This window comes from Leucopleurus acutus, assembly GCF_964270905.1.
Source record: "Leucopleurus acutus genome assembly, chromosome: 4".
Taxonomy (NCBI): Eukaryota; Metazoa; Chordata; class Mammalia; order Artiodactyla; family Delphinidae; genus Leucopleurus; species Leucopleurus acutus.
This window is the reverse complement of record NC_139146.1, coordinates 34,090,268-34,117,995: the sequence shown is the minus strand read 5'-3', so window position 1 is coordinate 34,117,995 and position 27,728 is coordinate 34,090,268. Positions and strand designations below refer to the sequence as shown.

The 27,728-nt window shown below is 37.6% G+C and overlaps 1 protein-coding gene across 4 annotated transcripts in view; it reads right to left on the bottom strand.

The window, feature by feature from the left end:
* Nucleotides 1-10,972: 10,972 nt before the first annotated feature.
* Nucleotides 10,973-27,728, bottom strand: part of PPA2 (inorganic pyrophosphatase 2) — an 84,651-nt gene continuing 67,895 nt past the window's right edge. For all 4 annotated transcript variants that reach the window (XM_082838420.1, XM_082838421.1, XM_082838422.1 and 1 more), the window contains 3 exons: nucleotides 24,875-24,944; nucleotides 12,623-12,659; nucleotides 10,973-11,561 (listed from right to left, as the gene is read on the bottom strand). In XM_082838420.1, the coding sequence (XP_082694546.1) occupies nucleotides 11,533-11,561; nucleotides 12,623-12,659; nucleotides 24,875-24,944 (136 nt within the window). In that variant the 3' untranslated portion in view covers nucleotides 10,973-11,532. The remainder of the gene's footprint in view (nucleotides 11,562-12,622; nucleotides 12,660-24,874; nucleotides 24,945-27,728) is intronic.

Sequence of the window (27,728 nt, the reverse complement as noted above, 5' to 3'; positions counted from 1 at the left end):
ACATTATTGCATTTAATTCTCAAACCCATGAGGTAGATGCTATGGATAAAACCATTTCATAGGAAAAGGAGACAGAGGCTCAAAAAAATTAACTTGCCCAAGATCACACAGCGAACCAAGTAATGGCCCTAGGAAGCAAGTTTCTGTTTGATTTCAGAGCTTTTAACAACCAGGCCATACTATCTGATTGCTTCTGAAACATGTTTGTTACTTAATATCCCTGATACCTCATATCCTGCAAATTCCTCTCCAATCACTTTGTGCATCCACATGAACAGCCCTGGCACTTCCCTTCCCCTTCAGCTGCCCAGGGTTCTGAAACTCTCCTGGGAATCTGGAGTCACGTGTGAGAAACCCACACTATCAGCGCTTCCAGGGTTACGTTCCTTGACAGCTGTATTTTAAAATCTCTGTAGTTGTTCAGTTTGTTTTGTTTTTTTAGCAGTTAAGTGTATTAGCTTGTTTTATTTTCCCTTTAAATCATGCATTCCTTTGTATCTTCTGTGTTTTTCATGACTCACTAGACACCTACAAAAATTCCAAAGCATAAAATGCTTCTGATGAACATAACTACTGATTGTGGGCCTAAGCTATGGATGTCACCTTCTCCTTGACTGGATGTCCCTCACCTTAAGACTTCTGTTACTATTTCTAGGGGAAAGTTTTCCCCATACTGTGCCTCAATTTTCTAGAACACCACTTTTCTGGAAATGTGACTCAGGTAAACCTCACAAATCTTGTGCAAGTCCATTTCCCTTGGAACAGGCAATATTGATCTCCCTTCACACACAACCTTCTATTGTCCAATGCTGAATTTCCACTACTTATGGTAGGCAGACTTTAAAATAGTACCTAATAATCCTCGCCTCCTGGTATCCACTCTTATGTTTAGTCCCTTCCCTCACGTGTAGGCTAAACCTGGTGACTTACTTCTAACCAACAGAATACAGCATGATGATGCAATGTCACTCCCATGATTAGCTCATGGAATATTGTGACTGCCATCTTGCTGGGAGACTCTATTTCCTTCTTGGCTTGGGCACTTTGATGAAGCAGGCTGCCATGTTGGAGAGGCCCCATGCCAATAGCCAGCAAGAAACTGACCGTATTCTCTGTGACAGTACAAAGCCACAGGGGCACCCATCACCTGATGATAACCTTATTTCTTTGTATGTGAAGTTGTTTTACTCCTACTTTCACAAATTACAGGAAGATGTTTTTTTTTGTTTGTTTGTTTTTTTGTGGTACGCGGGCCTCTCACTGTTATGGCCTCTCCCGTTACGGAGCACAGGCTCCGGACGCCCAGGCTCAGCGGCCATGGCTCATGGGCCCAGCCGCTCCGCGGCATGTGGGATCTTCCCGGACCGGGGCACGAACCCGTGTCCCCTGCATCGGCAGGCGGACTCTCAACCACTGCGCCACCAGGGAAGCCAAGATAATTGTTTTTGTGAACTATTTTCTTGGGAACAGAATTTTTACACTGATCCTATCATCAAAGATTTATGTCCTATGTAAAGCAATTGCCAAATTTCCGCTTGTGAAGACCATAAACAAAGACTCATTTTTTCTCCCTTTTTTCTCCAAGAGGCACTGCCTAAACCCTACTCATGGATGCACACACACAGTCAAGTATAATCATGTTTGCCAGTTAGATCGTCCCTCCAAGGGGAGAAAAGAAGGTAGAAAGCCAAATGCCATCTGAGTATAAACAGTACCTCCTTTTCCCAAGAAATAAGTACTAATCTAACTTGAAATTACATTATAAAATGGATAATTTTTCATGTACACATAGGTATCAGCACATAATCCTTTGTCACAGTCCTCCCAAGTGTCCAACCCAGAGGCCAACTCTCAACACTCCTCACATAATATGTTCCTTGTAATCAATTGCAAAAAGCTTTCATGGGATGGACAGTTGCTTAGAGAGGGTGAATCCCTGCCACAGAGGATTTGGCCAACATCAAGTCCAGCTCTCACACCACCTGTTTTCTCTGGAATTCTGTCTCTGTTTTAAATCTTTCATTCAGTGCACATTGGAAAAAAGCACTAAGGAGTGGCAAACCTAATTTGTTGCACTTTTTGTTTTCCACCACGGGGAGAACATCCACCCAAACAGATGCTAGCAAATACAAAGACAGTATTTTTAATAGCATAGCTGGTTTGTGTTCTTCCCACTTGCTCAACATACTAACACGTCATGAAAAACTTAAGATTGATCCACATTTTCATTGTCTAACATAAGCATTAAGGGGAAGACAGCCACAGATTTGCATTCATCTCCTTCCTGTTCCCAGCATGGGATGCTGAGAGCCGCAGCATGGAAACATGCCAAAGATGAGCAAAAAGTATATTGTCAGACCCACACACAAAAGTTAAACACAATTTTGCCCAAAAAAGTTGTTGTAAGTCCATCACAAGTAAAATGTTAAGCCATACACTGTATTCTAGGACTTACATTTGATCTTTAATTCATAGTTACTTACAAGAAATATTACCAGGTTGGGCAGTGGTAAATACCAAATTGTGGATGGAGAGCCTGCCAAGAAGTTCTATTACAAAAAGGAAATCTCCATATAAAGAATACTGTTTTGTATTATAACCATAAACACTTTAAAGAGCTAACAGTTGGGGAAAAATTTACACCAAAGAATTGCACAAAGATGAATATTGCCAACTACAAATTGGCACCTGCCATCTACCTCTACAAGGATCAAATCATGAGCTGCTGCAGCCACTGACCTTCAACACCCCCTGAGAGGAGTTCAGGGTGGAGATCAGGAATGAGGCCCTCTGTGCTCTGGGAAGAACTGGCAGAACAGGTCTTCAGAGAGTTAGGTAGTTTCAGGAGAAGATTTTATGAGCCCAGTTCTTGCATCTCCTCGTATCTAGAAAAGCAGCAAAATCATTAACGGTGACATCTGCTCCTCGCGGCTAGCAGCAAGGCTCTGCCAACATGTGTGCTTGACTGCACGTACCCTCCCCTTCACTAAAATCATAGATAATGCTGACCTTCCCCCCTGCCTCTTTGGAGCAATTTCCCAGAGCCATCTGAAATGCTGTCTCTTGGGCTATAGTCCTCATTTTGCTCCAGACAAAACTGAACTCACAACTCTCACATTGAGCTTTTTGTTTTTTTTTCAGTTGACAGTATCTTCATTTCCACAGTCACACAATTATTTTTCAATGCATACCACAGAAAGGGGGCAAAAATTACCTTTCTACTCTAAAGACCACAAAGTACACAGGAAAGCATGACAAAAAACAAAAGCAAAAACAAAACAACAAGTTTAGATTCAGAAGATCTAGTTTCAGGTCAGTCTCCCTTACTCAGTAGCTGCGTGGCTTTAGCAATTAACCTCTCTGGGCCCTCCTTGCCTCAACTTACATGCAAGGTTCTTTCCAGTTCAAAACGTTCTATATTCTAAATCCCCCTTCAGATTCAGAAAAGCAACCTACAGTCTATACCTATTGTGCTTCTGGTTGATTTCTGAATTACAGAAAATCTATTTGTAAGTGGTTAGGTATATTCTACAGATAATACGAATACTACTGTAAATTATATTTATAGGACTTTTGAGGGGCAGAAGGATCGAGGCTGGGGTGGGTACTGGTAAAAATCAAATTATAGTTTGAAAGCCTACCAAGAACTTCTAAAATCTTCAAATTGTTCTTAAAAATGAAATAAAAGGAGAGATCAGAGGAGTGACATTTGATATTGTGGGAAGAGTAGGAAAAGCTAACTCTTCTGTGAGAAAATATTCCCTGAAATACAGTATTTTAGAGTAAGTGGAGTTTTAGGGGTTTTTTTTTTTTCAATGAGTTTATCAACTGAACTATTTATATTAGATCAACATGGATTACATTTTTCTCCTTTCTCACTGCATATTCATCTTATTTGTTCTACCACTCTTGAGATTATTCAGGTTTTCTATCCTGGTGCTTCTTGTGGTGTTCCTAATCTGAAAACCAAAATATGTTACGTCTACTTTCAAGTTCAGAAGATCAAGTTTCAAACATGGAAGTTATTATCAATAATTAAACCAAAAACCCATGAAGAAGCCACTGTGGGACAAGAATTTTGGCCTTTGAGCACTGAGTCTATTTTTATTTTGAACTATTCCACGTTTATTTTTGCCTCGTACTCCATAAAAGAGCAGCAGTAAACATGTGATGATCAGCCTTAGTATTTTCACAATTAAGGTATTGTTTTTGAAATAAGTTGAACTTTTTTCCCCTGGGACATCAGAGGAATCTCATGTAAGAACTCTCAAGATGCCTTAAATACAAATAATAGATAATATCCTTCCCAGAGAATCTTACTTCCTGGATATCCTTTAGATTCACTTGGGAACATAAAAATGGGTAACACTAATCATTTCTTTGGAAAGCACAAAATATTCTAGGCTGCATTAAAAAGTATATGGAATTCATAACAAGTGAAGTATCAGTTTTTTGTTGTTTTGTTTCGTTTTTTTACACTAGAGAGATGTTCACTAGATTCAAGGGCTCCACAGCAAACAAACAAAAACAACCCAGTAAAATAGAAGGGTTTTCAAGAAAAATATCAACGATGAGTAGAATTTTAAGGAGCAAGAATTACGCAGCTTGCAAAAAGAAAAAAGGACATTTAATACTTAATTTTATTCCTTAAGATTTATGAGGAGTTTTCTGAGTACAGTGATCAGGTCCATACACATTAAAAATAAAGTAAGTTAAATTAAAAGCACTGGTATGTAGGCTAGATATGTTAAAACTCCTCTTTTGGATATCCCTAAAAGGAATAGATTCTTATCTTTCAAAGATCTTACATGGCTTTGGAATAGAGCAGAGATACCCTCAAAATGCTTCCCATGCAGTGATAGGACACTGTCTTCAGATGCAGAAGTCCTGTGATTTCCAGGAACCTCTAAACTTCAGTTAATGTAATAAGTAAAATACAAAGAATATCTGTCTTCCTCACAGGATGTAGTGTCAATTTAATACAACCAACATGAATTGTTAATGTGTAAAACAATAATGCTAAAATTGTCATGACACGGTCTCCCCTCTCAGTGAGTTTATAATCCAGTAGTAGAGGCAATATGAACAATTCTAATATAAGTTGTAGTGACCGAAATTCTGTAATGGAGGAATAAATCAATAGTGCTATACCCTCTCCCCGAGGAGAAAATGATTGATTTCAACGTGAAGAGTGGGAAAGGTTTCACAGACAAGGCAGCATTTGAGCTGAACTTGGAGGATAAGAAAGAGTGCAAGAAGCAATGAGATACAGTGGAAAGGGCATCAGTCTTGGAGCCGACAGCCCAAGTTCTGCTCCACACCTGCCTGCATCACTTACTGCAAGCCTGCAGGCATCTCCGGCACAAGGAGGGCCCCGAGCACGGGGCTCTGCCTGCCTTGCTGTTTGTTTAGGCAGGAAAGAACAGCAAAGTCTACTTGCAGATTTCACTGGGGGCTGAGCTGTTTTTGTCCACCTGTGCATAGCAGTGCTCTTCTGGCCTGAATCCTAGTATTCATGTTCTACTCCCCGGATGGTGAGAACCCTTGCTTTAGGATGGTAATCCCTGATCTCGCCAACTGCTAAATCCTCCTAGTCAAGGACCACAGACGCACATCTACCATCCAGTTTTAGCCGCTTTAATTGGATAAACTCATTGTTTGGCATTCTTCCATGATTTCTTTTAAAACTGTACTGGTTGTACTATTTTATCCATTTTTCATTTAAGGTGTTAATTTTAAAAAATGTATCTTTCATTTTCTACTTTTAACAGAGAACAGGAAGCAGTAATAAGGGAGCATAACAAGGATAGTCCTATAGCTAGTCCTGCCTCAAACCAGGAAAATTAGTAGAACTACCCCATGCATCCCTGGTTAGCTCTGCGTGAATATTTTTAGGGCCCAGGTTTCGATTTTTGAATGTGGGCTAATCTCTTTAAACTTGGATCCAGCCTCCAGGATCCAAATTTTGCATCTGAAAATAAGGATATTATATAAATTGATAAAAACATCAAGATCCAGTAGATAAATAGGCAAAGAAAATAAACAGAACATTCATAAAAGATACTATAACTAGTAAAAATGTAGGGAAACAGTTAATAATACAATTAACTGTTATGTATATATATAAAATTAACTATTATAGTAATAACAACAAAATATCCTATCCTAGGAAGGATAGGAAAGAAGAAACTAAGTCTCACATATTACAGGTGGCAATATAATTGGAATTTATTTGGCCATAAAATGTTCTTATTCTGTGATGCCCTCTTATGGAATTTATACTGAGAAAATGATCTCAAAGAAGGAAAAACTCTGACAGTTTATCTGATTACTGTGGAAACCGCATAAGGAATCTTCCTGTTTCCATCCTTGCCCTACACTGTCCCCCCCGCACACCCAGCCCCAGCACAATCTATTTTCATCACCGCAGCCCTCTGCTCAGCACCCTCCCTTATACCCTCACTTGACCAAGGTATAAGGCCAAGCCTTAGGTTGGCTGACAAGGCCACCTATGCCCTCCCTTCTGCCTCTGGGACCTCATCTCTGTCACGCTTCTTTCGCTCTTTCCCCTCCAGCCACACAGGCTCCTTGCTGTTCCTCCAAACTGGTCATACTCCTACCTTAGGGCCTTTGTTCTGAGTATTTCCTTTGCCTCAGTTCTCTTCCCCCAGAGACCCACGAGGTCCCACCCTGCCTCTCTCAACCTTTTGCCCAGCTGTCATCTTCCCAAGAGGCCTGTCTTGACCTACGCAGTTTAAAACTCCAATTCACATTCCTACCCCTGAATAAAAGCGGGATTGCTGATTTCCCCTTTCCCTGCTCTCTCTCCTACGTACTATAGAAATTACTTACAATGTCTATGATCTGTCTTCCCCACACAAAATATGAGGTCCACAAGGGCAGGGATTTTTGTCAGTTTTGCACTGATGTATCCTAAAAACTTGGACTAGTACCTGGCACTTACACACAGGCAGTCAGTAAATAACTGTTGAATGAATGAAGTTTAAAATAGCAAAAAGGAGGAAGCATGTCTAAAACCAGAGGGTTGGCTGATTAAAATCATGGTAATGGAATGCATGCTAGACTGATGTAATCAAACCTCTTAATCTTTCTGCGTGATTCAACCCTTTGCAACCAGGTACTTTAAAAAGGGGAAAGACCCCTCTCTGCATTGGGGAATCTGAACAGAGAAGATGAAGCACTGGCAGCTTCCCTCTTGGGGTACCAGGATACCTTGAGAGTCCTGGTCTTCAGGAAAGGACTGACAGCTGCATTGTTTGGCCTGACATAAGAGAGCTCAATGAATATTTTTTGACTGAAGGAAAGATGAGCTTATGCCTCTGTCCTGGCTGCACTGGGTTCCTGGCTCCTTTTTAGGTGGGGAATGATCTGTGGAGTTTGTTCCCAACAGGTGATCTAAGTAGGGTAAAGGTCAGGTCAGCCACAGAGACCCTGGCCTGTGCGTGACAAGGGCTCACACGTTCCTCAGAGCTCTTCCGTCTTCTGCTTTCACTGCTGTCTTCCCCACCCCGTCGGAGTACAGCCATCTCTTCATTGTTTCGACACCTCGAGGCTGTCGCGTGAGAAGCAGCCACTTCTCTCTCAAGGTGCCTTAGGAAGACAGAAGCCAGGGGTGGGTCTGCGGGGGTGACCAATTATTATGGGCTCACTTTACCTAGTAAGTTTGATAACTTAGAAATCACAAGTGATTCTCATCAGGTGTACATTTTTCTCTGATTTGAAATGCAGAAGAACAGTTTTAATATTTAACACTAAACTTCATATAACTTTTATTGCCTTTCATTTTTTTTTTTCTAACAGGAAGTAGTGATAATATTATATACAAGTCCACTACAAAGGCAGACATCTGGTTTTCTTTCTTCTCTTTTAAGGGGGAAGATAACCGCAAACAGAATATTAACATGAAGAAATTCTCAATAGGATCTACCCCTCAACTATCTAAACCAATGGTTTTAAAACTTTATGGGGGTGGGAGGAAAACAAGTTTATGGCCCCAACCCCGGAAATTCTGAGTTAGTAGATTTTAGGGAAAGCCAGAAATCTGTATTTTAAGAAGCATTCTAAGTGATTCTGGAGCAGGTGTTTCATAGGCCCCACCGGCAAACACTGATATCACCTTGGACAGAATATAGAAAGAAGGATGAAAAGAACATACCTGACCCAGAACTTAAAGATGTGATCCACTGTATAATAAAGCAGTAAGTAATAAAGATTAAGCAGCAGTCACAAGAAACATCTTTAGTCATGACAAGGCAGTGAACCCCCTCCTGGGAATAAATCATCAAATGTTGCTATTAGTGAGTACACAAACTGCTAAAAATGCATGTAGTCCTTGATGGAGAACTGCCTTTTATGAAATTCAGTGTGTTTCTTCTGCAGAACAACGGAGTGATACTAAATGTATCATGTAAGAAATGATTTGGTCTGTATGTGAAAAATATAGAAAAGCTCACAGAAATTTCAGACAGGACATTTGAGAAAAAATAAATCTTGGACAGTCTACCCCTTTGATTTGTCATATCCATGGGACCTAGCTGTGGGTGTTACCTAAAATCCCATCCATGGATCACTTTTGGTTTCCTAATTTGTTTTAGGCGATTTTTAACAAAGATTCATTTTTATTCTTTCGCAGGATTTTTCCTTTGTAAGTATGTGTTCCAGTTAATTGTTCCATGGGAATGAGCTAGCAAATATCAGATTAGCTAGTCTGGAAGACATTCTGAAACAATTATGAAATAGATGCTGAAATATAATTGTTTTTGTTTTTGTTTTGTGATACGCGGGCCTCTCACTGCTGTGGCCTCTCCCCCTGCGGAGCACAGGCTCCGGACGCACAGGCTCAGCGGCCATGGCTCACGGGCCCAGCCGCTCCGCGGCATGTGGGATCTTCCCGGACCGGGGCACGAACCCGTGTCCCCTGCATCGGCAGGCGGACTCTCAACCACTGAGCCACCAGGGAAGCCCTGAAATATAATTGTCACCATAATAATACTGATGACTACGTAGCAATGTAGAAAGATGCTTATGAGTTAAAATTCAAAATGATGTATTTAAGATTACAACTATGTAAAATCATATACTATGAAGACAACTGTGACTAACTGTACCGTAGTGAGCAAGGCTCACTAACTAGGTAGGATCTAAGTATCACTGACCGCTAGGAGGAGGGGAGCCATCTATGAGGTGTGAGTTACCCCACACGAGGCCCACCAGACATGGCTTCCTCTCCAACTCACAGGAGATTAATATGCCACATGCCATAAACCATTAAGCCATCCTTTGATAATTTGCTTATTGTTTAGTGCAGACCCTCCCCAAAGTCGAAAATTTGTATATGACTTACAGTTCGTCCTCTGTATATGCGGTTCCTCCGTACCTGTGGTTCGCATCCACGCATTAAACCAAGTAGCAGAGCAGATCGTGCAGTGCTGCAGTATTTATCATTGACAAAAGCCTGCATATAAATGGACCCACACAGTTCAAACCCACGTTGTTCAAGGGCCAACGGAATTGAAATAATAGTTGTTCTCTATTTCATATCTTGCTATAAGTTTTATTGTTTTCACAGCTTAAGCTATCAATATATAAAATTAAAAATAGATTCTCTCCTTACATTCTTTGATGTCCCTCAAAGAGGTTCACACATTCCCAAAGACATCGCAAGTGAACATTACTATTTCACTTGGGCTAATGACAAACTCTGTGCCTGTTTCCTCATCTGTAAAATAGGCATGCTCTGAGCTTTGCCCACATCACAAGGTGGCTGGAGGAGGGAAGCAGCATGCATAGCAGGGTGAAAAAACCATAGCATTTAGAGCCATGTAGTCATGAGTCCTAATTCTGGCTCTGAAACTTACTATCTCTGTGACCTCTGGCAAGTTATTAAACTTCTCGGAGCCTCAACGTGAAGTGGGCAATTTCCACCTTATAGGGTATATGCATGCACGACGTCTAAAACACTGCCCAACATGCAATAGACGCTCAAGAAATGCTATTATAGCAGTGCTTTGTAAACCACAAAACATATTATGTAAATGCAATGTGTTCGTTATGATAATAGAAAGAAAAGGGGAGAAAAAAAATATGAACAGAACTGGCCACAGAAGCACAGTCCTAGGAATGTGAAAAACACAAGATGTGCTTGGAGAAGGGGTAACATGATATGGCTGAAAGACGGCATTCCTGATTTCTGTTCTCAAGAATATGAAAAGCCATTGAAGGCATTTTGAGAAAAGTCTAACAAGGCACGATCCATGCTTTAGGAACATAACTATTTGGAAATGTGGAAGATGATGTGCAGGAAGGAAAGCCAGAGGTAGGATATCAACTTGGTTAGGAGGCAAGAGGGCATGAAATTGGGCTGGAGCAATGGGAACGAGGCAGCGGGATGGATCTGGAGGCATGGAGAAGAGCTAGGAGGCTGTTACAAGAGTCTGGGAGAAATAGGGGGAAAACCTGCACAGTAAGGGTGCAAAGGAATGGAGGGGGCAAAGAAACATTTAGATGACCTTCATGAGCAAAGAGAGGAGAAGGGAGATTCAATATGGTTTCAAGGGTCTGACAGGGAAACAGGAGAATGTTAATCCCGCTGTTCAAGAAAAAGGGAAGATAATGAGTTCAGTTCTGGACAAGAGGGATCCAAGGCATTTAAAGAGATGTCCGCTAGACAGACCCCAGGAGAGAGACCTGGGCTTCTTATGTAGACTTGGGAGTGATCACCGTAGAGATGAGAAGTAAAACTAAGAGGACCTGATGAGAATCAAATGGAGTTTAGGACGTACAAAATAAATGGTAGGAAAGAGCCTGAATAAATGTAAACACATTTACACAGGACTATTAAGAGGACAAAGGTTGGCTAAATGAAGTCTCCACCAGCCATGGACGCAAAAAACAAAATATGGTATGAAAATGAGAGCAATAATATCTATAAAAATCTTATTAACTTACTAAATTTATCATTTTTATATTAACTCACAGAAATAAAAGTTAATAGGGCTTCCCTGGTGGCGCAGTGGTTGAGAGTCCGCCTGCCGATGCAGGGGACGCGGGTTCGTGCCCCGGTCCGGGAAGATCCCACATGCCGCAGAGCGGCTGGGCCCGTGAGCCATGGCTGCTGAGCCTGCGCATCCGGAGCCTGTGCTCCGCAACAGGAGACGCCACAACAGTGAGAGGCCCGCGTACCGCAAAAAAAAAAAAAAAAAAAAAAAGTTAATAAAATCATTGGGTTCCTTCAGGCATGCAAATTGCAACTGGTGAAACTCAATGCTTCTAAATTTTTGCTATGAAATTCAACATCTTTCCACATCAATAAATATCCAAAGGAGACTAATTCAAAAATTTCAATGTTTATTTACACTTTGCATATCTCAAAAAGTTTGAAAAAAAAAAAAGAAGTTTCAAAAGGAAGTTAGCAAATTCTCATAGATCTGCTTGTTTCTAGCACTTGGGGTAGATGTAGTCTTGGAGTTTTTAGAGACTGGAATCCTGATGGCAGAACTTCAAATGTTCTCATCACTTGCCAAGGAAGTGCCATACTTGATCTGTGTTTAAAAATGGGGGAAGCAGGGTGTTAGGGAAGGGGTGGAGAGGGAGGTGGGGAGGAAAGGAGGATAAGACAAATTTAATTTAGACCTTTCGGAAAGATTTAGGCAGATAAAAACAATCAGAACTCAGTATGACACATTTCTATATTTAAAGCCACTCACCTTTAAACTCTCGGCCTAAGTTCTCTCATTTGGCTAAGGCCTTATATTCTAGAGCCTTCCGACCTTATTTCCTACATCTTACTGGGTCACTTTAGTCTTTATTGAATAGTACTGAAGCTAGTGTCCTAGCTACGGCATGAAAGGTCTAGGAAAACCCTGTACTGTAAAATCTGACTGTCTGTCAAATACCCAAAATGGGATAGTATTGCAAAGAAACAATCTGTTAGTTTCCCATATGAGGAATATCGTTTGCTTTCCCACGAAATCATGTCTATACATTTGCTCCTTTCTAAACATCTTACAACTCGATTCACAGTAAATAGTTCTCATTTTTCCTCCAAACTTGCAAGTTGAATATTCTTCTAAAGTTTCATATTAAAACAAAAAGGCAAAAAAGCCTTGCAATATTTTAAAAGGCAAATGATACACGCACATGCTTGTATTTTGAAATTTTTACTACAGAACATTTTTACTTGTTTCTCAAAACAGCTTCAAATAATGGTAATTTAAAATATGCTATTTTTAATCCTACTATAAATTTTGATTTTAAGATCTTTAGTTAAAATGAGTGATTCATTAAAATGATGATAGATAATAAATAAAGTCTCCTAAATGCAGACATTTGGAGGCTTAAAATTTATCAGGACTAGCTGGAACCTCAGTACTTCACCAACCGTCACTGCACAATCAAACTACTTTCTAGCCTAAAAGTAATAAACATGTTCCTTATTTTCTGAAATTAGGAAATAATTGATTTCATCTGAAAATTATAATGACTAAAAAGTACTTTAGTTTATATAATTTTTAAATTAATCTATTGTATTTTGGGGGGTCTCCACTACTGTAAATGAATAAATTTACATATCTAGCTCCTCAAGAACCAGCATATACCATACCTTCTTCATTACTTCCTTTATTCAGTGAAAATGACACCTGAAAGATAAGAATAGAGTCTCTGTTATAATGAACGTTTAGATGTGTGGAAACTATATCCAGAATGGTTTTCTTTTGACATGAAATTATAGAACAAAGGGAATACTCCTCTTTGCCTTTTATTGTTATTGCCTGTTCTTTCAGATAAACAAACCACAGACTTAGGAGTCAAATAAGAAAAAAAAACATTCTTGAAAAAATTTTCTGTCATTAACCCATGGGAACTACTGAGAATGTGAAGAGAGGAGAGGGGTTTTCTTTCAGTTTCTTCTTTGGCTGAGGCCTTGAGAACAAAAACCCAAAACACATATTCATAGACACATGCACACACATGTACGTAGGTACACACACAGAGAGACATTATATAATGTATTTAGCTGTCTTCTAAAGTGTTTAAATTAATTTTTCTATTTTGATGACTGGGCCAAGATTCCTAGAACAGACATAACCTGTGGTAGACAAGATTGAAAAGTTTTTCTGAGATATAAGATTTTTTCCTAATTAAGAATAATACATTTTTAAAGGTTTAGAAAGAAATTTAAAGAGAGATCCATTCTCCACAGAGAATGCACAAAGCCCAAGATAACCAGAATAAGCATCTATGTAACCAACACCCAAGTCGAGAAATGGAACATGCCAGGCACTTCCCCAATCATAACCTCTTCTCCCTGAGGTATAACCACCACCCTGATTTTATAACACACTTTTCAGATTTCAAATTTAATAATCAACTTCTAATTCTCTGAATTTGCTCAGCCTTAGTGGGAAAGGTCTGCCTCTTATATTTGAGGTCTGGGGCAAATGTACAAATGGAGACCCATATATCATACACCTGAGTATTTAAAGGTTATAAATCAAGCTAACAAAGTGACTATAAAAACTGTTCCATCCTACTATCTTGATAAATATACCTTTGCACTGGCTTGGAGGCTCTCGTTTAGCATTCTAGACACCTTAGAGACTGCCTGAACATGGCAAAGTACGGAAAAGAGGCACATGGCCTTCATCCCACCCCGCTTCTGCTACCCCAGGCTCCATTCTGTGTTGAGGGCCTCACGTGCACAAGGGTAGCTCACACATCTAGGTATCCCCTGCCTCCTAACAGCCACCCACAGGCCCCTGTAGAAGTAATGGTGAGCGGAGTCCACACAGTCACGAACGTACACTTAGGGGGAGATGCCCACGTAGGCCCTGGAAACAGGCTTGCAGCTACCTGGGTAAGGAATTCCAGGGACTTGAGTAACTAAAAGGTGGCCTAGAATGGGGGCTTGGGCTCCTGGTGAATGCACAACTTTGGTCCCTCGGTCTTGCCCTGTGAGGAGGGACGTGATTGGATGAGGGCCAAAGCAGGACCCTCTAAAAGGAAGGACCCAAAGCAGGGCCCTCCTTAGGTCTAAGGACAGTCCTGAAGAACAACTCAGCAGGAAAATATAAATTTCAGCAATATTAAAAGATTCTCTATGATAGTTAATGTGCCAACTTGGAGGTTGGTTTTGGCTGAGATTAACTTTTAAACTGATGAACTCTGGGTAAAGCAGACTGCCTTCCATAATGTGAGTGGGCCCCATTCAATCAGCTGAAGGCCTGAACAAAACAAAAAGACCAGCCTCCCCAAGCATGAGAGAATTCTCCAGCAGACTGCCTTTGGACTTCATCTGAATCCCTGGCTTTCCTGGGTCTCCAGCCAGCCATCCCCTTCTGCAGATTTTGGAATCACCAAGCCTTAACAATCTCTTCATATGTATCTCTTATTGATTGTTTCTCTGAAAAAAACACTGGCTAATACATTCCCCTGAATCATAAATGGGTTAAAGTTAGTTTTCCTTCTACTCTTTGAGAAAAAGGTTAATCAAATATGCTTTGTTTTATTTTCTATCATACAAAATGATGATATAACAATGTAAATAAAGAAGACCTCTGTACAAATTTTATGTAAAACATCCTTGAGATTTTTCCAAGTACTTACAAAAAAAAAAAAAAAAAACCGAAAGAAAATTCTATTCAGCTTCCTAGCACAGCGAAAATGCTTAACCATGGTTGGTTTTGAGGATGGCAGAACTTAAATCATTCTGGGTGTGAAAGTAACACTACAACATAAAAACTGAGATTAGGCCTTTGGGATTTAATGGCTCTGTTTTTCTAAATAGACTATAAAACAGAATAACTTGCTTATTCTTTGAAATTCTTATGCTCTTTAAATTGTGCAGGACGCCTATTACAGAGTTTGTTGGAAAGGTAGCTGTTTAGATTTCCTGCTTAAAATTAGCAGCTGCTTCTTGCTGGAGCTGTCAAACATTTCAGGGGAAGAAAATGTGTGATATACGAAATAGAATAATCGAGCAGCTTCTCATTAACCTAAAAAGCATTACAGAAAAGAAATGGACAAACTACTCTAGCTAAAACATTTATCATTACATTTTATTTTAAAAATAATTCCCAGAATGCTTTATTTCTTTATTCCTAAAATATATTTCTTGGTTGGTAGAATATATTCAGACTGTACAAAGCCTCATATAAAAGAAAACAAACATCACAGGTAAATCTAACAGAGATAAAATAACTATGAAAGTCTGGAAGTTTTTTTTTTGTTTTTTACACTTTTCCATATTAACATATGTCAAAAGAGACCAACATTTAAATTTGAAAACAACAATGGGTTCATGATACACATCAGCTATTTAACTCTTCACCTACTGTCAATGACTTCCTGATTCTTAAACATTACACTTGCTTACAGAAAATGGAAGAACAAAGAAATGCACAGAGCAGCATTTTAAAGTGACCTAATCCCAACCCTCACTCTCAGAAGTCACCATCATTACATTTTCCTTGTAAGAAACAGAAGGATTTTCAGTTACTTACTTCTCCTAATTTCTCAGTAGGGGATGAATGTGGGCACCCTCTACTCATCTAAGATAAATTCTCCAGGAAATTGTATTACTTTATACTCTCATTCTAAAAATGCTATCTCCTTTCCTCTCCCACTCCAAAAATACTTCTCATGAATATTCATATCTTTAATTTCTTTCAAACAAATTTAGTGTTCTTATTACCAAAGTATTCCTCTTTTATCAACCAAAGAAGGCTTACTCTTTTCTGTCCCTACTCATGTATAAACTGTATTTTAAATGAATATGAACTATTAAACAACTGTTTTGTACTCCTTCAGATAACCCCACCAGGTCCCTATAAGCATTTTCACCTGCAGGTTACATGTGTTCAAATTAATTAACAAACATGACACACTCAACCAACATAAAAGCTTGCTTTACTACATGATATGAAGATTGATGTTCTTTTACTTTATTATAAGGATTCAAAATTAAAGAGAAAAAAGTTCCTGATTTTTCATTCAGGTGCAGTAGGGTTTTAGTTGAATTAAATTACCTTGGGTATTCTCTCCCTACATTATGTTTCCATGGTTCATAAGGCAGTTACTCTATATTCATTTTTCTTCTTCTTCCAGTTTTACTGAGATATAATTGACATACAGCACTGTATAAGTTTAGGGTGTATAGCATAATGATTTAACTTACATCATGAAATGATGACCTCAATATGTTTAGTGAACAGCCATCATCTCATATAGATACAAAATTAAAGAAACAGAAAACACATTTTTCCTTGTGATGAGCACTCAGGCTTTACTCTCTTAACAACTCTCACATGTAACATACAGTGGCATGAATGCTATTTATCCTACTCTACCGTGTATCTCTAGTAGTTACTTATCTTATGACTGGGAGTTTGCACCTTTTGACTGCCTTCATTCAATTCTTCCTCCCCCCCCGCCCCCCCGCACCGCTCTGGTAACAGCAAATCTGATCTCTTTTTCTAAGTGTGTTTGTTTGTTGCAGTATAAATGACCTACCACACTAGGTTAGTTCCTGGTGCACAATATAGTGATTCGGTATTTCTATGCGTTATAAAATAATCACCATGATTAATCTAGTTACCATCTGTCACCATACAAAGATTTTACAGTATTATTGACTACATTCCCCTTGCTGTACACTTCATCCCCATGATTCATCTATTTTGTAACGAAGTTTGTACCTCTTAACCTCCCTCATCTATATTCATTTTATTTCCACATTTCTTTTCTGATTTCTGCTTTATAAATCAACAAAACGTGACCAATTCTTAGTTATCCATAAACAAAATGTAAGAGTTTCTTTTTTTTTTTTTTTTTAACATTTTTTTGTTCATTTATTTGGCTGCACCGGGTCTTTGTTGCAGCACGCGGGATCTAGTTCCCCGACCAGGGGTTGAACCCCAGCCCCCTGCTCTGGGAGTGTGAAGTCTTAACCACTGGACCACCAGGGAAGTCCCTGTAAGAGTATTTTAGGTTTATGTTAGTTTAATCTACTTCCTCTTCCTTTCAAGAATGTATACAATTGGCTAGTAGCTGAAAAAAATTATTTTACTTTCATCTCCTTTGTTCATCTTTGAGTGGTAATGCAGTGAAGCTTTTAAGAGGAAAGAAAGGGAAAGGAAGAGGGAGATATACTAGAATCAGATCCTGATTTACCAAGAAAATACATTATTTAAATTTTTTAATAGTAAACTGCCACAAAGATGTTCATTTTCAGAGTCACAAATAAAACAAATCTGTATGGCATAAATATTGTAGCATGACCTCATTAGAAAAATCACATCCACAGAAAGGTTCCACTCTAAAGGGAAACACAGTCCTCTTTGATGGAGATGTAAAGTGAGTGCCCACAGAGGGAAGGGTCTCTTGCCTAGGCAGTCCAAGAGGTCCAAGCAACCCTGGTAATAAGACGGCATCCTAGACAGAGTGATTTCAGAACTTAGTTTTGAGTTGGCTTGATTTAAAAAACCAGAAGCCAAGGATTGTCATCTTGTTCTGAGATGTGCAAGGAAACTATTCTTGATGTCATCAATAGCTTTAAGCAGAGATGAAGTATATGCCCAAAGGAAACGATCTGAGAAGCATGCTGTTAAAAGTCCCATCCAACAACTATAATGAGCTGTAACATTATTCTTCTGGTCATTACTTTTCATATTTGAAACTATTTAAAAATATTCATTAGTTGGTAGTTTCCCATTAGAGCACAGAACCCCAAAGTGTGCACTTCTAACCTAGCTGCTTTATTGATTATCTTTGTTGTGGGCCTCTAAAAAAAATGTTAATATGGCTTTGGTGTGAATTTTTTTAAGTGCTATTGCTTTTAAGCGATAACAATGCCTCAGGCTCACATCAGACACTTTTGATGATGGATTCACCTGAAGTCCTTCGCCTGGTTATGTAAACGCCAACATGCGTTTATGAGATTGCTGGTAACGTTTAGGGATGAAAGAGGTGGCCACAGTATATACTGATGTTAACTGCCCCCGTACGGAATAACCAACTGTTCAGGCGCTATTTGTTGAAAACTTATTACTTTGAAAATCAGTTGTCCACATATATGTAGGTCTATTTCTGGATTTGTTTTAACTGATCTTTCTCTAGTTTTATACCATTACTATACTATTTTGATTACTGTAGCTGTATAAAACGTCTGTAAAGAACAAAGTTGGTATTCTAATTGATCTAATTGATCTATAGATCAATTTGAGAATTGACATCATAACAATATTGAGTCTTCCAACCCACGAACATGATACATCTTCCCATTTATTTAGTTCTCTGATATCTATGGGCAATGTTTTACAGTTTTCAGGGTACAGGTTCTTCACATTTTTTTTTTCCAGATTTATTCCTAAGTGTTTCATATTTTTGAAGCAATTATAAATAATGTATTTATTTTTCATTAATTTTTGTTCCTTATAAAAATACAATTGCTAATTGTATATTGAGCTTATATCTTGCAACCTTGCTAAAAGCACGTATTCTAGTATCTTTAGATTTTATGGAATATTTAATATAGACATTCATGCCATCTTCCTTTATAACCTGGATACCTTTTCCGTCTTTTTAATGCCTTCCTGCACGGCCAGAAGCTTCAGTACAATGCTCAATAAAAGCAGTGGGATCCGAGGTCTAGAGCTGTAGAGTTGTATTTACAGAAAGGTTTTTAAGTGCAAATTTAAGTTGTTTATGCCTATTTCTTCTTCAGTGAGTTTTGGTAGTTTATGTATTTCAAGGAATCTGCCCATTTCATCCAACTTGTGAAATTAACTGGTATACAGTTTTTTCACAATATTTCTCTATTGTTCTCCTAATAGCTCCTAAAATAGCAGTGATGCCACTTGTCTCATTCCTGACATTAAAGATTTGTCTTCTCTCTTTTCTTTCCTGAACATTCTGGCTAAAGGGTTTATCAGTTTTGCTGGTCTCAAAGAGTCAATTTTTGGTTTCATTAATTTTCTGTGTTGTTTTTCTGGGCATACAAATTCTCTTAATTATGAAATATCAATACTTCAAACACACAGAAAATGAAGAGACCATTATAACAAATATCTACTCTCTGGATTTTTCTAGCGTTAACATTGTTATTTCAGAAAAGTTACAAGTGAAGTCTCTTTTTCTCCCAACTCATCAAAAATAAAGACCTTATTTATTTTTATTCCCTCTCAGAAGTAACTTCTCCTAACCACTATGCTGAAACTGGTGTTTATTGTTCTTATTTATGTTTCTAAAATGTGAGCAACGTATCTGTTTGTATTCATTAAAAATATATGGTGCTGCTTTGGGTGTTTTAAAATTTACTTCAACGATGCATACTATATCCTGCTGCAAATGCTTTTTTCACCCAATACTGCACTTTCAGGTTTTATCCATGTAGAGTCAGGTAGTTCTAATTCACATATTTTACCTGTGGTATAGTATTCCACTGTACAAATATACTACAGTTTATTTACCCAGTTTTCTATTGACAGATATTTGTCCAGTTTCCAACTTTCCCATGTCTGATCATAAAAACGTATGTATTAGTGTCTCTGTAGAATGTACATCTAGAAAGGTAACTTCAGAGTAGTGGGTTATAAGCATCTTCAACTATACTAGAAATCACGTAATTGCTCTTCAAGGTAGCTGTACTAATTTATACTCCTATAAAGCATATCAACAAGTACGAGTGGTCTCCCTTCTCCACTTGCTTAAAAACACTTGTAAACGTTTGCCTATCTGATAACTATGAAATTGTACTATGTCTTAATTTGATTTCATTGATCACTGGGGAAATACAGCAGATTTTCACATATTTACTGGCAATTTAAATATTCTCTCTTGTGAGTTGCCCATTCATACTTTTGCCCATTTTTTTTCCTACTGGTTATTTTTTTCTTGTTGATTTGAATAGGTTGTTAATCCTTTTGTCACTTATATGCAAGTACCTTCTCCCAATCAATAGCTTACCTTTTGACTTATTTTGTGGTATCTTTAATTGTTTACAGCTTGAAAAAAAACTTTAAATTTGTCAGTCTTTTCTAGGTTATTCCTGGCCCTTTAATATTCCATATACATTTTAGGATTATCTTACCAAGTTCAGTGAAAACCCTATTGAAATTCTGATTAAAAATAGATTGACTTCATTAATTAATATGGGAGAAATTGTCATTTTCATAATTAAGTATTCCTTTAAACGCTGATAAGTCTATTTGGGTTCTCTGTTTATTCTTGATTTAACATTGTAATTTATATTTTTAAAAAATTGTCAATTCATCTATGTTTAGAAAGGTATTGCCAAAAGCAATTTAGAATGTTCCTTTCTTTTTTTCTTTTGGCCACACCGCGTGGCGCGTGGGATCTTAGTTCCTGAAAAGGGATCGAACCCATGCCCCCTGTCCCCCCTGTAGTGGAAGCATGGAGTCTTAACCACTGGACTACCAGGGAAGTCCCGAGTGTTCCTTTCTGATTACTTATATATCTCCTGTGTCTGTAATACTGTCTTAATTTTAATTTTTGATATTTTTATTTATGGCTTCTCTATTTCACTGTCTTTCCTGTAATAAGTTTGTCTACATTATTAGCCTTAAAAGAAGAAAACCCAGCTTTTATTTTAATTGATCCTTTTCATTATCTCCTTGTTTTCCATTTCATTAAATATTTGCTCTACTCTTTATAATTTTCTCTCTTATAATGTAAAAAGATAGAAAAAAACAGAGTGCTTGTTGAGTTGAATGTTCAGCATCTCAATTTTCTTTCTTCATTTCTGCTGTACAGTTAATTTCTCTCAAAAATTATTTTTGCTGCATCATGCAAGTTTTGACATAGAGTGATTTAGTTGTCACTCAATTTTGAATATTTTATAATTTTTCTTAATTCATTTTTTTGAGGCATGACTTGAGATGTATTTTTAGTTTCCAAACAACACAGATTTGGGGTTTTTTTCTTTTAATATTTTTATAGCTGATTAGCAACCTTGTTATACTGTTGACAAAGAAAGTGGTCTGCATTACCTCAACTCTTTGGTATTTGTTTTCCAACTCTTTGTGGCCTAACATATACTCAATTTTAGGAAGTGTCCACATGTACTAGAAAAAACAATGTATTCTCTAATTATATATATTGATAAAGTTTGTAAATTTTGCTCCCATCTTCTCAATGTATTTTCCAAATAACACTTTATATACAGTAAAGGATCCTAAAACTAGCATCTTAAATCCCAGAATCAATTGTCATTAAATATCAACTGATATTAGATCTGAAAGGAAAACTACATGTGTGTGCACACACGCACACTCATGTGTGCACACACATACACAAACATACATTCCTTGTTCTCTATAAAGGCTCTGAACCTTGTTCCCTGAAATAAAGCTCCAACTTCTGGTCATACAGTCTTCAAAAACTGGGAAAGAGTCCTACCTTTTTGGCTATAAAAAAGACACACTACCCAAAAAAATGTAATTGGGTGGTCCTGTGGTTGAACTACCACTGAGAGTTACTCCTGTTGCTGGTGGCCACACACTGTAGCCCAGAGTAACCAACTGCCTCTGTGGATCCCTAGTGTGTTCAGATCTAAGTAGCAAACCTTGTTTTTGACACAGCCATGCCTTTCATGGTTGTATATAATTCAAACATCTGTATTTATAAACAAAATCCAATAACCTTTCTGACCATTTCAGTTCTCCTTATCCTCCTCAGATCAGCTATCCTTCTGAAGATCTCTAACCTACGTCTGATAAATTCTGTAGATATTTTCCTTTTGTTTCTAAAATGCATCCAAATAATAGTCATCAGGGTGTTGGCTTTTATTTTTTCTTGGTTATGGTGACACTATTTTTCCTAATTTAATTGATCTGTACATATTGTTGGGTGACCACTTAATGATTTTGGGGGGAAGCCTCAATGCTACTACACTTAATTGTATTTTGATCAATATATGTTCACCAGTATATGCTTCCTGCAACAGTTCTCCTTATCCCTCAAGAGTTTAGTCCATTTCTTTTCTTTGTATACTTTAAAAGTATATGTTCACCAAAACCAATTACTTGATCCTAAAATCTCGCCTAATTAACGATCATTCTGAATATTCTGTGAATACACATCTAGAAAGTGAAAACTTGTATTACTATCTGGCCCTGTTTTAAGCATAACTTCGGGCTCATTTATTTATCTTTTTTTTTTTTTGAAGATTTTTTTGATGTGGACCATTTTTAAAGTCTTTATTGAATTTGATACAATATTGCTTCTGTTTTATTTACTTTTTTGGGTTTTTTGGCCATGAGGCATGTGGGATCTTAGCTCCCCGATCAGGGATCGAACCCACACCCACTGCACTGGAAGGCAAAGTCTTAACCACTGGACCACCAGGGAAGTCCCCAGATTCATTTAACATCTACACATCTATCTTAAGATAATATTACCTAAGTTGATTAACTTGTTAGAATGAGTTCACTTATTCTAAGTCCACTAATAAACCTTGGGGTTATAATTTGTTTCCATACAGGCCCAGGATTGATGTGGTCTGCATATGATCAAGTTTGACAGATGACTTTAATGTCTTAAGTTATTCTGAGCAAGCAAAGGACAAACGAAAGCTGACAGTACTTTGAAGTCAGTGCAACATTCAATGTATAGCAAAATAGAGAGATCTGGGAATATATACCTAAGTAATGCTGATTCAAACATCTCAATGTGGTTGTGAAGAGATAAAATGCCAAGTCAAAATGCTCTGACTACAAAGAATTTCATTATTACAAGTTGATAAAATTTTCAGGAGCAATTGTTACCTAATCTGAGCTTCTGAATCACGAATGAAGCTGCTAATAGAGCAATTCTTTGATTTACAAATTTTTAATGGTGAAATCCCATATACAGTAAGTTCCACTAGAGCTGATGATGAGGGACTGCTTTATCTGCATTTTGATTTTCTACCATAGTTTCCTCAGTGAAAAATCAGTATAGCACCTTCTTCATTATTACGAAACACAACAAAGCTACCAAACCATGTAATTAAAGCTGGATGTTAATGTTTCTGAATTCTAATCTTGTTTCCCAAATCAAACTATCCAGATCATATCCATGTTCTCCAATTATTATTTTTTTCCAAGAGGACTTTTCCTACTAATATGCTAGGAAAAAACTTTTTAAAAAAGATGTAAGATTGAAACTTTATTCTTACAGCTAATTTTAAGACAAGTATCTATTATATCTATCATTTATAAAACCCAAACTAAAATGAATGAAATAGTCTTAATCTGAGATTAGTGGGAGACTACGTGAATAAAGTTTTTAATGTTTTCCTTAATTTTTTTCTTAAAGAATTAATAATAAATATTGATGAGAACTAAGTTCAGAATGTAATGACACAGATATAAAACTGAAAACTTGAAGAAAATACACCGATATTGTAGCCTGCATTACTGTCATGGCTCCCCTGCATCTTCTCTTGCTTCCCTAGCCCGTTTGCACCAACGCAGCCAGAATGATCTTGTTAAAATCTAAGTCAGATCATATCACTCCCTCAATGGTTCCTTCTTATTCAGAATAAGAAATGAAATTCTTAAAATAGTCTCTAAGGGTATTTTACAGTGTCTTTCATAATAATTTGCCTCCATTTTCACCCCCAGATCCACGCATTTCTGATCTCATCTCCTCCTTTCTCCCTTAGACTCCTTCTACTCCACCAGCCACTGTGGCTCCTCGGTTATTTCTTGAACATGTCAGGTACCCACTTGCCTCATGGTCTTTGGGCTGCAGCATGGAATTCTCTTCCTTTACAAGTCACTTGGCTCAGCCCCTTACCTTCTACAAATCTTGACTCAGGTCCGTTCTCCCCTCAGTGGGGCTGTTCCCTACTACTTTTCAATCACTACAACTCCCATCCCACTCCTGGCACTTTATCCCCTCTTCCCTCATTCATTTTTCATCATAGCATTTATCGCATTCACAGACATTATATATTTCACTTGTGTATTTATTATCCAGCACCCCAACTAGAATGTTAGCTATACGAGGAAAGAGGTTTTTGTGTCTTTTAATACTGCATCCCCAGCACCTAGATTCTAACCACACGCAGCAGGCAATAATTAAATAACTGATTAATTAATGGAAAAAAATTCAAAGCAGCCATTGTGAGCAAACATTTTTGTTGTTCCTTAAGATCTAAATTCACTAGTTTCTATCCGATAATTAAGAGAAAAAAAAACCCAAACCCCTCAATTCATAAATGGGATTTCTAGCCTAAGATCACTCCTGAACACACTTTACACAGCAGCATTACTTGATTATCTGAATGTGAATTTCCTTATTTAGTGGTTTCCAAATCAAGCATTACTTTGCTAATAAATTCAGTTGCCTCCAGGCAGTATTATCACTAAGACATGTAAAAATCTGAGGGTATCTTTAGTTAAGAGAAGGAAAGCTTGTGAGGTAACCAAACTAAATGGAAAAAAGAAAAAAAGAAAGGAAAAGAGATGTATTTATTTCATTTTTTTTGAGCCGAAATGCACCTGTGCCAGCAGCCAGTCACAATTTAGACACTGGATTGTGGATAACTCATGGGAACAGGTCAGTACAGAGGAGGGCAAATGCATTCACACAACAATAAACTGGTGAAAAATAGTATCATATGAAATCAAGTTAAGTGGTTAATGTACTTTGGAAAACAGAAATACAACTAAAAGGTTTTAAGGTTTTTAATCTAAATTCCCTGCATGAAAAAATAATTTTAATGCTATTTTTAAACTTTATGCTCCCCAAAAGTCTTGATACATTTCACTGCTAGATTTTTCAGAATTTCTGCTAGACTTCCCCATGACATTTATAAGAATAAAGGATGCCTTGGACATTTGTTCCTTACCGATTCAACTAATGATCTTGCTTCCTCTTGAGAGCAATGGAAAGGGCTATCACATACCTGCACATTTGTGCTGGAAAGGAAAAGAGAATATTATTATTAAACAGGATAAAAAAGGAGCAATTACCAAAAAGAAAACCAGCTCTCAAATGCTTTACATTTGAGTGTATGATCCCAGCCAACAGTTGCTGAGTCTTTGGATCTCAGTGGATAATAACACATACACACACACTCTCTCTCTCTCACTCACTCACTCAAAAGGAGACAAGAGACCTTCTAATGCAGAATGCTAGAGCACTGCAGAAATGTGATTAAGATACCCTGAAAAAGGACCTGGATGAATATAAATTAGGACAACTGGGGTCTTGTACATTCTTTCAGGCAAAGTTATAAATATAAAGTGCTCCACAGCATTGCACCCTCCAGAATTAAAAAAAAAAAAAATCAAATGATAGTATACAAATTTAAATAATCTCCTGGTACATAAAAGGCTATTCCACTACTCTTCACCTTTACTGAGGAAAAGAAAAAACAAATTTGACCCATAGAACAATGACCACGAGGAAGAATTTTCCTCTAAGTGAGGTGATAAACACTGTAATTGGCTGCTGAAAGATGCTGTTGAATCTATTTCTCAGACAGGTATGGAACACTAAGCTAACAGTGGTGAGAGGAAACCACAGGAACATGAAAGCTCAGTTTTTGTACAAGTAAGGAAGTTTAGCAAGGCATAGACAGCAGCTCCTCCCATGACCAGTAAAGGCTCTATAAAGTCCAAAGTCTTCCCACACAGTGGGGACTAGCATGCTATCTCCACAAACATGCTGCCCACCACGTATTTCTTACCTCCTAGATGAAAGCAAATGCATCATTCCCCTCAAATGTATTAAGTCTGATTTTTAAAAATTTCATCAAAGATATCAGATTAAAATGGATATAGAAAAAGGTAGTAGAGAAGGGCATTAAAGCCAAATTAATTTTTCAGAATTGAAGAAATAATTGATTAGCAGATCTCTAAAGGAGATAATTAATAGATGAAACACACACATGCACACACACACCCACACACACGCATGTGTGCTCTCCAAGTGGTTCTAAGGGATGTACATTATCAAATTTATTTTGGCAATGGCTTTGTGAAATATGCTGGGATATATATGATAAAAAGATCTGTAGTTATTTATTTATCTTTTCAGCTACATCTGCCCGTAATCAGACACTGGGTACATAGCATTATGAAAGTGGTCATTTTGCTCTCTATCCAGACTCAAAATGTGGAATTTGTTTTCATTCTTGGCATAAGTGATGATGTTTGATGAAAGGTGGCATTATCATCTTTAAGACTAAACTATGTTATACTCTCTTCTTCATACTCCACGTTTAAGTAAGCTAAAAACTGAAAAAGGTAAGGCTTTTATAAGTTAGATGTTTCTCTAAAGAAAGTCAAAACTAAATTTAGAAGGAACAAGGCAAAAAAACAAGATACTGAAAAGTCTTAAGTGCTACTCTTCTGAAGAAAACATGGTGTATAATACTAAATATGCTATACACCAGCGGTCCCCAACCTTGTTTGGCACCAGGGACCAGTTTTGTGGAAGACAATCTTTCCATGGACTGGAGTTGGGGGGTGGGGGTGGATGGTTTGGGGATGATTCAAGCACATTACATTTATTGTGCACTTTATTTCTATTATTATTACTTTGTAATATATAATGAAATAATTATACAACTCACCATAATGCTGACAGGAGGCGGAGCTCAGACAGTAATGCGAGCGATGGGGAGCGGCTGTAAATACAGATGAAGCTTCGCTCACTCGCCCACCGCTCACCTCCTGCTGTGCGGCCCAGTTCCTAACTGGCCACGGACAGGTACTGGTCCGTGGCCTGGGGGTTGGGGGCCCCTGCTACACACAATGTTTTTAACATTAAAACTACACCAAAGTGAAACATTCCTTGGGAATTCTAGGAAAATGGTGATGAGAGAACAGGGAGTCCTGTAAATAGGGTTGTCAGATAAAACATAGAACACCCAGTTAAATTTGAACTTCAGATAAACAGCAAATTATTTTTTAGTATAAGTATGTCCCAAGCAAACTATTTTTTTTAGTATAAGTACGTGCCACGAGACATTTACATTAAAATCTGAAATTTAGATTTAAGGGGGTGTTCTCTATTTTTACCTGTTAAATCTAATAAACTATCTCTAAAGTAATCCTCTATTTCCACAACAAAGCAAAACCATCAGCAGAAATATTAGAAAAGAAAGAAAATATTAAAGCCAGCACTGTAAATTTCAAAGACTAATAACTTTTAAAATATTCTGTGAATTTAAAAAAACTGAGTAACTTTTAAAATATCCCCAATAAAATATCTTGACAAGTAACCAGCTAGAATCTAGGAAGCCAACAAGCTCTACCATTTTTCACCTTGGACAAATTATTAGTATGGCTGTTTCAAGAATTAAATGAAAGGTATATACAAATGGACTTAGGAGATTCTTGAATGATATATAAAATATAAAAAAGGAGAGATTACAAAACCCCTTATTACTATTTCTCCAATAGCCCCCCCTTTTTTTATAGCATTTTATTTCTACAAACAGTGCCATCCTCCTCACTAATATTCTTTTAGTTAATAAAGAATGCAATCTGGGTTTCAATATACTTTCCTCAGGATTTAAGGAAGTGATTTTTACTTTGAATGTTTGAAGGTGTAATAAAAGGCATGTTATCAAGAAACATTTTATCTGAATTGTCCCTTATACAAAAATAGTTAACACTGACTCATATTATTTATTGATTCAAAAAATTATTCTTATGCCATGTGTTAGGGACATTTCTAGATGCTGGGGATAC